At 38.4% G+C, this 13,975-nt stretch overlaps 1 protein-coding gene across 4 annotated transcripts in view; it reads left to right on the top strand.

Annotated features, from left to right (window-relative positions):
- The first annotated feature begins 32 nt into the window (after nucleotides 1-32).
- Nucleotides 33-13,975, top strand: part of LOC124142104 (serine/threonine-protein kinase unc-51-like) — a 61,498-nt gene continuing 47,555 nt past the window's right edge. For all 4 annotated transcript variants that reach the window (XM_046510386.2, XM_046510388.2, XM_046510389.2 and 1 more), the window contains exons 1-3: nucleotides 33-436; nucleotides 4,443-4,535; nucleotides 11,418-11,468. In XM_046510386.2, coding sequence (XP_046366342.1) covers nucleotides 347-436; nucleotides 4,443-4,535; nucleotides 11,418-11,468 — 234 coding nt within the window. In that variant the 5' untranslated portion in view covers nucleotides 33-346. The remainder of the gene's footprint in view (nucleotides 437-4,442; nucleotides 4,536-11,417; nucleotides 11,469-13,975) is intronic.

A 13,975-nucleotide genomic window follows, 5' to 3' on the forward strand; every position in this document is an offset into this window, starting at 1 on the left:
CTATATTTTAGGCGGATGGCGGGTGGTGAAAAGGTCAAAACCCAAACATAATCAGGTGGTCACTGACATACGAGCGCATTGAGAAGAAAGAATAAATTTGCGTCGTCAAAAGCAACTGATTACGTCGATGTCCGTGAAGATCAGGAAGAGTATTGACAATATTTAACTTCAAAATGGAGTCCTAGATTTTATATGAGTCATGTTGGACTCTTGCGATCATGTAAATCGCCTTTAACCTAGCCATCAAGGATGGCCCCGACCAGATTCTGTCAGCTCTGGTCGTTCTTCATTTCCAATATCATTTTTAATATCAGTCCATAGGTCTTGGATATTTCAAGATACAAAAATGGAGAATCTTGGGGAGTACGAATACAACAAGAAAGACCTCATTGGTCATGGGGCATTCGCTGTTGTCTTCAAGGGACGAAATCGAAAGGTAAGATTCTAATGGCACCAAATTCTCAGACTGTCAATTGAACAATGCCTGTCAAATTCCATTACGGCACTGCCGTCATATTTGCTGAAATGTGTGGATGTTGTCATTTGCAAAACTGTTTTATCATTGTGTATATTCTGTTTACTGTGTATATTCTGCATTGGCGTGTTTTAGTGTCCATCCCGTTTTTCTTACGTCAGTATAAACAATAGACTCAGTGTAAATTTTGGGAGAACTTTGTCTGGGCCAATGTTTCAAGAGCATTATTCTAAGGTTTCAAAGCAAAATGAACCTTCATGTGTGTTCTTATAAAATATTCTAGCAAAGTGCAAGGAGGTCATGTTGTTCAAAACGTAGAAAATCCTCCAAATTAATTTTCCTTATCCTTTGTTGTGAGAAATATTTCCTTGTGCATCTTATAGTCTGTTTAAGATAATAGATCTAGTTGTGATTGTCCAGGTAACTTCTTGATTCTTATTCCAAACAGTTTTGTTATGAAGGATTGGTTATGTAAAGCAATGACACACCTGGATATGACATAGGTAAAATCACGCTGTATGTCATGTATATCTATAAATAGATCCACATAATAAATAAATAAACCGGGGTAGACATGGTGGGATTACTGGAAGTTGCATCACTTTGTAACATTCATGCTTGGTTCATATGATATATTATTGTATGTTGTGATAATGACAGTCAAATTTTCACATTCATTTGCTGAGAATCATTGCTGATAAAATGTTTCCTTTGATTGTTATTGTCCTGAAGAATGTTTATTTATATACGTACTAACAGAACATATTTCCTTTGTTCTAATGTTTGTAAACTTTCCATTGTGTTCATCCTTTGCTTGTCACTATTTTGAACAATGGGCAGATTGTGATCTAATGTTTGTAATATATGAAATATGTGTACTTGTAGGTTAACATTTAGCCACAGAAATATAGTTATCTTGTTTAAAAAATATAGTCTACAAATAATAAGATCCAAATTGCGCCGAGAACAATGCTTAATTTCAGAGTTGAGGAAATCTAGACTTGACAAATCAATCAAGACTTAAGTTGGATTCTTGTTTAATTTGTTCTTTAGGGCCTGGGAGACAGACTAGTGTGATTTGTGCACTACTTATGTTTAGTTTTTTCAAACTGTTTTGTCCCTCACAGGTTGGTCAATCATGGTCATGATTAGTGATAACAATAGATTTTGTTAGAGGAATGTTGTTCCTTTGCTAAGAGTTATGATTGACATACATACATGAATGGTAGCACTCCTCCATGAACCTGCTCCTAGTTAAATTACTTTGCTGTATTTCACTGATGACCATGGGAATAATTCCTAGAGTCGATACATTAACCTGAACTGGTTTAACTGTGTGTTGTCATTTGGATGAGTGTTTATTTCAGCTGTTTTCCTTGATTAAATGTTAGTTGTATATTCTGCCTCATTGAAACCTCCAGTACATCAACAAATGCCTTTCCAGTAGCAACATCCAGTGTAACTGTGTATGTTTATTGCCCCAAGCTAAACACATATGTCAGTAATTGACACTGGTTGTTAATTAGTTGACTGAGTGTGAAAACATCTGATCTAATTATCCTTGACCCTCCAAGCTGTTAATTGAAAGTGTTTTGATAGCAACCTAATTCAGTGGTTAAAAGGATTAATTTTTCCAGTTAAGTTTAATTACCATGATTACAGCAGTAAAAAAAATGATATTTTGACTTATGGTCTTTCTGAAAGAATAACTTTAATGTTAACTTAAGTGTGTTTAGTTGTCCTTGAACTGGACACGTTTCGAACAGTGACCAAAAGCATCCATGGTAAAACCAAGATTAATGTCCTTTACAATAACTACATTGACAGGGATGGTGGTATTGTTCAATGTCTACTTTAACATGTTTAGCAATCTCCTTTTTATTAAATCAAAAAGTCCTTCCACCTTGTTCATTTGTGTTTAAAGAAACAGATTTAGAGAAAGATTCCAAGAAATCTAAAGGTGAAATATTTATTTTGGAAATATTCATAATTGTGTGTCATATAAATGGACAAGATAAACGTCAAGACAAGATAACAGCAGCATTGAACATTTATTGTATGCTTAAATTGTCTCAACAATAGGCTGAGCTCTATAAAATGACAGTTGTCCATATGAGGCCACAATAATGTAAGTATTAGATTCTCATCCAACTGTTAAAATTGTGAGGTATGGCCTGTAAATCATTTCGTCTGGACAAGACAATCCAGTGATTGATGTTGTGAGCATCGATCCACGCAGTTGGAGTATGTTGACATATTATCAACCAACTCACTGAGTCTGACCAAGTTGTCTCCTACGACCAGCATAGGTTGCTAGGGACCAATTCCAACCTTGATTCATGATTAAACATTAATGACTGATATGTACCCACATGTATCACAGGTCTGTATATTTTCAAGTCCTGGGTACTTTTGGTAATATATTTTTGGGGTCTTTGACTTTGATTGGTGCTAGGTGACCAGGATACATTTATGGTTTATAATAGATAGTGATTTCCTTATTTCGAAACTTAGTAATGTAGAGAGTGTCTTATATGAACTGAACATTGTTTGTATTTCTTATCAGAACATACAAATTTCAGATAAGTCTTATGTGCATGCTTAGATTTATTTAGTTTCAATCATTCCTATGTCTATACTCTTTGCCATCCAACATATGAAGATCTGGATTAGAATTGATCTTCAGCAACCCATGCTTGTCTTAAGAAGCAACAGACAGAATAGGGTAGTCAGATTTGGTTGATGCTTGTTGTTGATATTTTTCATCTGGTAAAACCGATATCAGCATTCGTGGGTATCTAATTATTTGGAGTGCTATCCTTATGAGCAAAGGTGTAATAATCTCCAAAAAACTTCATAATTTGAAAAGATATGTCTTGCTCTTAGAACTTGTTGAAAGGAAAATACCTTGTGACTTCTGTTGATGTCATGCTTGAGTGAGCACTGGTCATTTGGACGGCTAGACAAGGTGGTTGCTCACAGCCTTCACAAAGGTATAGACATATGAAGAATGGTTATGAGACTCATAAATAGCCTTTGACTGCCAGAAGGAACTCTAGTTAATGGGTGATAGTATCAGAACATTGATGTGTGTCTGTTTCACATCTATATAAGGGCATCTCCTGCTTGAAGCATTCTTAAGCCTAAGGTAGATGAAAAATCTGACTTATATTTTCTTTCAAGATGTTTTGATATCATCGTGTTATTAGCCATTCAATTTGAACATGTTCAATAGTCTTTTTGTGTGAATTTGTTGCAGTTACTTATGTACTTATATTTTTGTCTTCAATGATGCATTAGATGATCAGTCAGATAAGCAGTTACCTATTGAACATTCTATTTAAAACATCTACCGCTTCATAGCCTTGCTCCAAATCTTTACTGAATGATAAATTCATGGAAGGATGACAATTTTAGCCTTGGAATAGGCAAATCAAGATAAGTGGACAGTCTAAGGATGCCAGTCTTTTATAGGACAAATTGTTCCTATTATTTCTGTAATCTAGGAATTGTGATTTAAACTAATAATCATTGCTTTAGAGACTTGTGCAAGTCTAACCTCTTCCTTACGACTTAGTGTTTCCTAATCATGGTGAGACTGAGAGTGGCAACGGAGCCGCTGTAGAATATGTTTGCCACTATTTTCATTCAATGATCCGAGGGCTAATGATAGAATTGTGGGTTACCTATCCTAACCCTACCACAACTAACCCTAAGGATTGTACATATGTATTGTATGTACATAATACGTAAATATGGATTATGTATGTGTAATTAACTTGAGATATACCTAGTTTTTATGATGCTATTTGGTGGCAAACAGATTCTATAATCGCAACGTGGCATCAACAAAGCCTACACAATCCATCTATTCTAATTCAACATTAATTTCAATCAGGTCAAACTTACTTGACTTGTTGCCATGAATATGGATGTAACAATAATATTTTTTTCAATTATTTTACAGAGACCCGACAAGGCGGTCGCCATCAAGAGTATAACAAAGAAGAACATTGCCAAATCTCAGCAGCTCCTCAGTAAAGAAATCAAGATTCTCAAGGTGAGGTCACTTATGACTGATCACCCATCTTTGTCAAAGGGCACCACTGTGTATGACCAGTGAGGTTTAGGTGTGTCTGACAAGCGGTCAAGTAAATTAATATGATGATACATAGCAGTGAAGTAGGGAATTATTTGCCTCATCATGTAGCCTAGAGGTATTACCACACGTTTGGAGATTTCTGTCAATATGTGAGTGTTAGTCAGGCTAATATCAATGTAGATTAGATGGTGGTGACTGTTGGCTAAGGTGTGACAGCCATCTAATTCAGTGTATTGATGGCTCAGGCATAGCCTGTGGTGTTGCAGAAATAACCCTGTGGAGTGAGTCGTCAGCCAAGCGTGAATCTTATAACAAGCCTGGCAGCAAGGATAGTCTTAAATGTTATTACATTGAAACCTTGTTCTTAACTTCTTAATCATGTTAATCAAATTATCTGGATTAACAAATTTGAGGATTAACAAGTGTGTGTGTTGTGTGCTTTCTCTTTGAGACATTTCCAACAGTAATAATACAGTTGGTTTTTTTGCAATCTCATTAAAATCAGATCTTAGTTCTCGCTTTCGCTAAACAAAGATCTGAGGACATCCCATTACGGGTCACGTCAGAACGACAATTCATCCGACCAATCAAAGCGTCGCTTACCAGATCACGAAAGTGACAGTAGGAATGTGTTTTCAAATCATGCAACCTCGAAAACTTAACACGGGGTATTCCGAACGACAGTTACGACCCGTAAACTGATTCCGTCAAAATTATCATCTGTCTCTCGCTTCAGTGGGATAAACATTTGAACGGAGGAGGCGTGGTACAGTACGTGTGAAGCACTGCCATACAATTGCAAACATATATTAGACATTCTGGAATGTTCGTTTGTTCAGTTTTAAAAATTCTAATCGAGAACTGTGTCGACATATTTTTCAAGCGTAGTCTAAAATGGAAGTCGCCAGGTTGAAACGAGTGCCATAAAGCTCGAGAAAACTGTTTTCTAATAAGCTGATGTCGACTTCTTGTTAGGCGATTGAGTGGTCGTCAAAGTTCGTTCTGACCTTACCTGTAATGGGATGTCCTCAGATCTTTGTTAAGCGGCAACGAGAACTTAGATCTGATTTTAATGAGATTGTTTTTTTTGGGTTCATTCATTTTTCAATAGCATGAAGACAAGATGTCTCATATTTCTAATCCGAGGTGTCTGTTTTTATTTTGTTTTAAGGACGTTACATAGACATTCTTGATTCACATCTCCTTTGGTTTTGATTTGTTTATAAAATATTTATGTCCTGAAAATCATTCTCATTCAGAAGTAGTACACATTCTTTGGCAAACATTTTGGGCCTACTTAGCCAAACTTGTCTTTGGCATCATTTACAGTAAATTTTAGCACTCTAAATATAATATATGTGCTGTTTTTATTAGAAACATTAACTCAGTTAACTGTTTATTTGATTGGAGCATCACTTGATGCAGGCTTTTGAACAGTAAAACAATAAAACCCTGTGAAGCTGGATGATCCTGTTAACAGTGATATAATCAGAAGTCCAGATTAACAAGTATCCAGATTAACATTATATACAAATCATAGATAACTAGTAATGTCACATTAACTATATATACAACTCAAAAGAGTTAAGACATAATTTGGGTGTTCTTTGACATCTTTTGACCAGTATGGATGTTCCCAACAGTACTTGTCTGGATGCTAGCGTTTCTGGATTAACAGGGTGTGGACTAACAAGGGTTCACTGTATATATTGTGGTGTGGTTCAGTGGCAGCTGGTCGCTGCTGCCCAATGTGAACAGAGCACAGCTTCTAAGAAATATGGCGGTCGGGTAGCCTAGTGGTTAACACGTTCGCTCATCACGCCGAAGACCCGGGTTCGATTCCCGACATATGTACAATGTGTGAAGCCCATTTCTGGTGTCCTCCGCCGTGATATTGCTGGAATATTGCTAAAAGCAGCGTAAAACCATACTCACTCACTCTAACATGCTCTAAGAAATCTTTAGGAGTAAAGGATGACATGTCATTCAGCACAACCTTCTACTGCGATTCTAGACTGAGTTTTCACAGTTATTTACGGTAGTAATGGTTACTTGATAAAGCACTCTCTCCCAACTGGATTGTCAGTGCTCTTTATATTCTTATATGTCAGTGGGGCATTTCAGAAATGAATAATTCACTGCGGAGGTAAAACAGTTTTGTGAATGCTGATGAGACATTTTTGTGACATTCTCCCTTATGTCATGTATCTAATATTTATAGTCAGTTTTCACCAATTTCTTTGAACCAAGGAATTTTGTCCCTGAACAAATCTTTTAGTAGCAAAATATTGTTTTGAAAAACATCACTTATTATATTGTTATGTACATGATGTAATTGTCTCTTAATACTAATTTATGATGTCTATCTCTTGTTTTCCTTGAATTCCTATGTGAATTAATAATACATAACTGTAGCGAAAATCAAAGAAATTACCTCCTTTGCATATGTTGCATGGGTAGATTTAAGACAAAATAAACTGCTTCGGACATATGTGAGCCTATTAGCTTCTTTGACTGAATCACTAACTTTAAATAAGGGTTGTTAAATAAGTTTCTTGTTTCTCATGACCCAACCACCCCTAGAATTGCCTCCAATCCTAATTTTGCTTGTTTCCTTTTTTGGCCTCTGTTAACATGTTCAAGCCATGTACATGATGTAAGCATGTTAAGAAGTACCTCAAATTTCGTTTTTGCAATGGATGCAACTTTTGGCTCATACCAAGACTTTCATAGTGTGTCAGGTTTGTGGTCACCTTGGTCTCTACCCTGGCTCATACCAAGACTTTCATAGTGTGTCAGGTTTGTGGGGAGCCAAGTAGTGGTCACCTTGGTCTCTACCCTGGCTCATACCAAGACTTTCATAGTGTGTCAGGTTTGTGGTCACCTTGGTCTCTACCCTGGCTCATACCAAGACTTTCATAGTGTGTCAGGTTTGTGGGGAGCCAAGTAGTGGTCACCTTGGTCTCTACCCTGGCTCATACCAAGACTTTCATAGTGTGTCAGGTTTGTGGTCACCTTGGTCTCTACCCTGGCTCATACCAAGACTTTCATAGTGTGTCAGGTTTGTGGGGAGCCAAGTAGTGGTCACCTTGGTCTCTACCCTGGCTCATACCAAGACTTTCATAGTGTGTCAGGTTTGTGGGGAGCCAAGTAGTGGTCACCTTGGTCTCTACCCTGGCTCATACCAAGACTTTCATAGTGTGTCAGGTTTGTGGGGAGCCAAGAAGTGGTCACCTTGGTCTCTACCCTGGCTCATACCAAGACTTTCATAGTGTGTCAGGTTTGTGGGGAGCCAAGTAGTGGTCACCTTGGTCTCTACCCTGGCTCATACCAAGACTTTCATAGTGTGTCAGGTGTGTGGGGAGCCAGGTTGTGGTCACCTTGGTCTCTACCCTGGCTCATACCAAGACTTTCATAGTGTGTCAGGTTTGTGGGGAGCCAAGTAGTGGTCACCTTGGTCTCTACCCTGGCTCATACCAAGACTTTCATAGTGTGTCAGGTTTGTGGGGAGCCAAGTAGTGGTCACCTTGGTCTCTACCCTGGCTCATACCAAGACTTTCATAGTGTGTCAGGTTTGTGGGGAGCCAAGAAGTGGTCACCTTGGTCTCTACCCTGGCTCATACCAAGACTTTCATAGTGTGTCAGGTTTGTGGGGAGCCAAGTAGTGGTCACCTTGGTCTCTACCCTGGCTCATACCAAGACTTTCATAGTGTGTCAGGTGTGTGGGGAGCCAGGTTGTGGTCACCTTGGTCTCTACCCTGGCTCATACCAAGACTTTCATAGTGTGTCAGGTTTGTGGTCACCTTGGTCTCTACCCTGGCTCATACCAAGACTTTCATAGTGTGTCAGGTGTGTGGGGAGCCAGGTTGTGGTCACCTTGGTCTCTACCCTGGCTCATACCAAGACTTTCATAGTGTGTCAGGTTTGTGGTCACCTTGGTCTCTACCCTGGCTCATACCAAGACTTTCATAGTGTGTCAGGTTTGTGGTCACCTTGGTCTCTACCCTGGCACATGATCCTTCCATTTGCATGAGATGTGTTTAAAAAGTGTTGCATGGTATATTTTGTCAAGATTTGTAGCCTATTAGTTAAATTAAATTCTAATGCCTCTCCCACCACAGTCATATTTCAAGGATGTCATGAGAACAAAGTAGACACAATTTATGGATAACAGCTTCTTTAATACCGTAAAGGCGATGTTTCGTTATTGATCCTTATACCGTTGTCAAGCAAGACTGTTTTCCAGTAATGCCTATCAAACAATTCATGTCATGAGAAGCAAGATTATCATTTTGAACTGTCCAATTAGCTAGTCGTCTGCTATTTCTGCTGGTCACATGACATAGAACCAGCAGTTAAGATAACTTTGGCCTTTATCAAGTATGCCAAGTTTCGGAACATTTTTTACATGGTAGACGGTAGTGTAAACAAACCTGACACTTTCCGACAGAAATGTGAACAATCTGTTCTGAAATAAATCCACGATTAACTGCAAACAACTTGAGTAAATATAACAACTAAAACTTTAATGGTTGTTGGGATGCTGAAAGCTTTTCTCCTGTTTGTGGTTCAAGTAGTACAGTAATTGTTGGAGTTAAGCCAAAGTTTTACTGCTCGGCATGCATAATTAACTCACGACGTTTCACATGTCTTTTGTATTCAATCGAACCTAACATATGTTGGTTCTTCAGGTGACAGTATGTTTCGGATGGAGTTGATAGTTGGGATGATATGTTGATGCTTGGTTGAGTATTCTGATAGTGTTGTAGATGAAATATGCACAGGTTCACGGTGATAGAAATTGGCACTAGTCCTATAGCCCTTGCCAAACTGCCCAATAGTTAGGTATCATAAAAAGACATAAGGTCAAGTAGACATACGCCATTTTTAAGGGTTTTGCTATATGTTATCATTATAAGGACTAGTGGACCGAAATGTTAGGTTCTATCACTGGGTTAGACATTCAGATGTGTTTGACCTCAATGGAAAATTAACTTTTTTAATATTACAAGATAAGTCTGTGTTAAAATTGTTTTCAAGTTTTCTATCCTGAACCTGTGTGTTGGCAACATTTAATAACTTTTAATGTTAATGTATGGGGTTACCATCATCTAAGCTTACTAGATAGAAAGAAAGGCAGAAAAAAACTGTGAAATTTATCGTTTTTCCTTGATTAAAGACTGAGCCTGGAACGAGGGGATACATGGTATCTGAAAATAATAGACACAGGGCCTCAATTAATTGCCAGGTAGATTTTATGCACAGAATTTTCGCCATATTTACTTTTGCATACTGTGTGCTGACAACACATTGTCCCCACTAATCAGAAGTACCGGGTATTTTAGGGAACTTTTAAACTACATTACCCGAGATGTGTCTCAGCAATTGCCAAATCATTTTTCGGAAACTGACATTATAAACAACAGGCCTCGAACAGACATTTGGGGTAAAGAGTGTCTGAAAGAAATATTTGCTCGGGTGTTTTTTTTTGGAGAAAATATGGCACTTGTTTTATTTATCATGTGTTTTTAATATCTATTCTTACTTTATGATAGACCTTGCCATGCTTACAGGGATAGACATGTATACATATCATATATACCACAGGGCAGGACAGAGAAGAGATACTTATGATCCTCCTTCAACCTAAGTGAATGTCTACCATGAACTAGGGGGATGGGTGGCCCAGTCGTCTGAGGCGCTGCAATAGCTGTGCAGAGTTGCATCCCTTGAGCACGTCAGAAACCTATGATTATTGGTTCGAATCCCGGTTCGCCCTGATTATGTTTCTAGGTTTGTCAGCACCATACCCATGCTCGTGGATTTAACCGAAGCGGTAAACGTCTGAGACCTGCATCACTTTCGGCTTTCCTCCCACATTAAGCTGACACGCCGCGATATAACTGCAATACTGTTAAAAGCGGCGTTAAACCCAACTCAACTTTTTTTGTTGAAATATTCTATTTCAATTTTGAGTGTCATTGCAAGTGTGATACTAGGAATAGTGACCATGTTGTCCCCAATGACTTCTCTAAATGATCTCGTAATACAACACTGCAGTATGAAAACAAATTTATTACAAACAGTATTCCTTATCAAGGATCTGACATTCAAATACATTCAGAGTCCAAGGTATAAGAATATCAATAATTTGTGCTTGATAACCACTATTGATTGAAGGATGCGCCGGCAACGTTTGCAAACTTGTGCTACGGGAACACTGGGGAATTGCTTCATCGAGGTCCGTCTCAACAAGATCAAATCAGAATATTTTTGGCTGAAATGTGTTGCAACATTTTTTTTAGCTAAGTGTCCGTGTCAATTATTTTCACAGTGGCCTGCCTTTGAGATATAGACGAACACGCTGTGGTCATTTTGTCAGTAGGATATGTGTCATGTAGCATGCAATCTATTCTTGGCCCTTGCTTGTAATTCTCACTATGAATTAATCATTATAGTTAAAGCCTTGGCTGCATCTCAAATTTTCAACTTTAATCTAATCTGCATTCAGTGTTGGAAGTGGGGACAGCGCTATTTGAATGAGTGTTTCTAAAAAGTAAGAAACATGTCTCATTTACATGATTTCAATAACTGAAACTGAGACAGATACAGGACATGCTAGATGCTGTCATATTAGGAAATGTGTATGGGTAGAAATATATTTTTAGGCCATATATTTATGTCTACCAGTGGAGAAGTTACTCTCTGAAAGTTTTTTTATCTACAAGCGTAGAGTTATTCTATAGCTATTTTCATGCCCACTAATGTAGAGTTACTCATATCTTATCAATGTCAATGCCATGTTTATGTGTTTCTTCAAAGTATTTTTGCTAATTTCAGGAGCTGTCTGATCTCCACCACGAAAATGTTGTTGGTCTCATGGATTGCAAGGTAATTGTTAAGTCAATACTTCTACTGACGGCCCAAACCTCCAAGCAAAGGTGGCTCATACACCATTGGTGTTTGGGGAAGGTTGTCTTAAATGTCATTGTCACTTCTACCTGTGATAACAAGTTCGCAGTTGTCTGTCAGATACGCCTGGAATTGACTTGTGTCTTAAATATGTTCTTTAATTTCTGCACTCTACAAAATCCCAGCTATGTGATGTCAGTCTATAAATTTAACGAGTCTGGACCAGACAATCTAGTGATTAACATCAATATATGCAATTGTGATACGATGACATGCATCAGGCAGCACCTTTGAGCACACAGTCCTTTTAGTTGTAAATTCTAACCTGGATCTTCATGGGGGTCTTCAATTGCAGCATTAAAAGGTGGCACTAGTCCTATAGTCCTTGCCAACTGCCCAATAGTTAAGGTATCATAAGGACTAGTAGAACGTTTCACTTTTTAAGGTGTTTTTCAGAGTTCCAGATAACTTTTTGAGCAATGGAGTTTTTACTTGAAGGTTTCTGTTTTAATTGGGTTATTACAGTTTTCATTGGGTAGCCAATATTTTTCACTCATCTATTCATCACACTATTGGGTTTTCTCCAAAATGAGTAAACATTTTGAGATTTAAGTAAAAAAGAAATAATGTTTTAGATGTATATAACTGTTCTAAATATAGGCTTGACTCAGAAAGTAAATGAGTTCAAAATTGTGTTTCGGAAATTAACTCTGTTGTACGCAGGCTTCAGTGGGTATTAATACATGCAGTTTTCAAACAATTGAGTTTTTCATTTATTGCATGCGTTTCTGTATGCAAGTTAATTGAAAGTAATTGGGTTTTGAATAGTTGGGGGGTATTTTACGCAAATATGCAGCTTATCTGTAGCTCTGGTTTTGCTATATGTGATCATTTTGAGGACTAGTGGACTGTAACTGTAGCTGAATTGTATTCCTGTTTTGAAGTTTTATAGATTGTGACCAGCTACCCATGAAAAGGTTGGGCTAGGTTTCATGAATATGTTGCCAAGGAATCATATTAGTCATCCTTTGGGCATGGAGCAGTGGTGGGCACGTGGTGGTGTCAATATAAGTGATAAGCTCCCCTGGCAATCTGAATCTTGTGGTGATTTCGGGTTAGGATAGGTCCCAGGCAACCTATGCTTGTTGTGGATAGGGTGGTGAGGCTCGGTTACATGGTTGGTTGCAAGTCATCGTACCCTAACAGCATGGATCATTGCATCCAATGTCATTCAACAGATCGTCTGGTCCAGACTCATTTTTCCATTGCAGTGGGGGCGGTTGGGTAGCCTTGTGTTTAAAGTTTTGTTTGTCACGCTGAAGACCTGGGTTCGATTCCCGATATGGGTTCAATGTGTGAAGCCAATTTCTGGTGTCCTCCGCCATGATATTGCTGGAATATTGCTAAAAGCGGCGTAAAACCATACTCACTCACTCCAATGCAGTGTTAAACAACAGACAGACAGACAGACAAGCAACTCCTGCGATGGCTGACACTGTCTCCCATTATGGCATCCTTGTCTGTATCTTTATTTTATGCATTTTACTCATCACTGATCATGCTGTTTGTCATGGTTACATTTTGGGAGGGAATGTTTTTGCTCAATGACATCTAATATTATGAAAGTTTTGCACTATTTAATCTGTTAATCAAGATAGTTTTGGGAATTATATTAAATACTGTCTGAATGAAAGAGAGTGAACAGTAGATGAGAATATTGGCAATATGAAAATATGTAAACCTGCAGGTTCACTGAAAAAATCTAATCAAAACTGATCAGATACTTTTCAAAGATATCAGGGGGCACGAGTGGCCCAGTCGTCTAAGGCGCCGCGATTCGCTGTGCAGAGTTGCGTCCCTTGGGCACGCTGGAAATCTATGATTGTGGGATCGAATCCCGGTTCGACCCGATTATGTTTCTAGGTTTGTCAGCACCATACCCGTGCTCATGGGTTTCACCGAAGTGATAAACATCTGAGACCTGCATCACTTCGGGCTTTCCTCCCATATTAAGCTGACACACCGTGATATAACTGGAATACAGTTAAAAGCAGCGTTAAAACCCAACTCACTCACTCAAAGATATCAATTATGTTGGTTACAAAGAAAATGACACCTGTGTAATGTGTGCGCTAATATTAAGACCTCCAACCTGACATAGAGAGAGCGCTGGTGCAGCGTATGCACAATGCATCATGTTACGTGTGTGGGCAGGGAGAGGCTTGATGCACTCAGTATGCAAGGTGTGGGGTCAGGAGGGCGTAGTAGTGTTTACCATGTTTACAGGCTAATGACTCACCAGAGTCTGCCAATCCACATGAATTCACACACTATTAGATAAGAGAGTATCTCGTCATATACCTACATACCTCGTGTTGTGAACAACTGATAACTACATATTGCTTTGACGTCATTGGACTGATTTTTACCAGATATGTGATATATGTCACAGCTTGTTGATCCAGTTTGTATAAAAATTAGCTCTT

Source organism: Haliotis rufescens, unplaced genomic scaffold (genome assembly GCF_023055435.1).
Source record: "Haliotis rufescens isolate VD_foot unplaced genomic scaffold, xgHalRufe1.0.p SCAF_15, whole genome shotgun sequence".
Taxonomy (NCBI): Eukaryota; Metazoa; Mollusca; class Gastropoda; order Lepetellida; family Haliotidae; genus Haliotis; species Haliotis rufescens.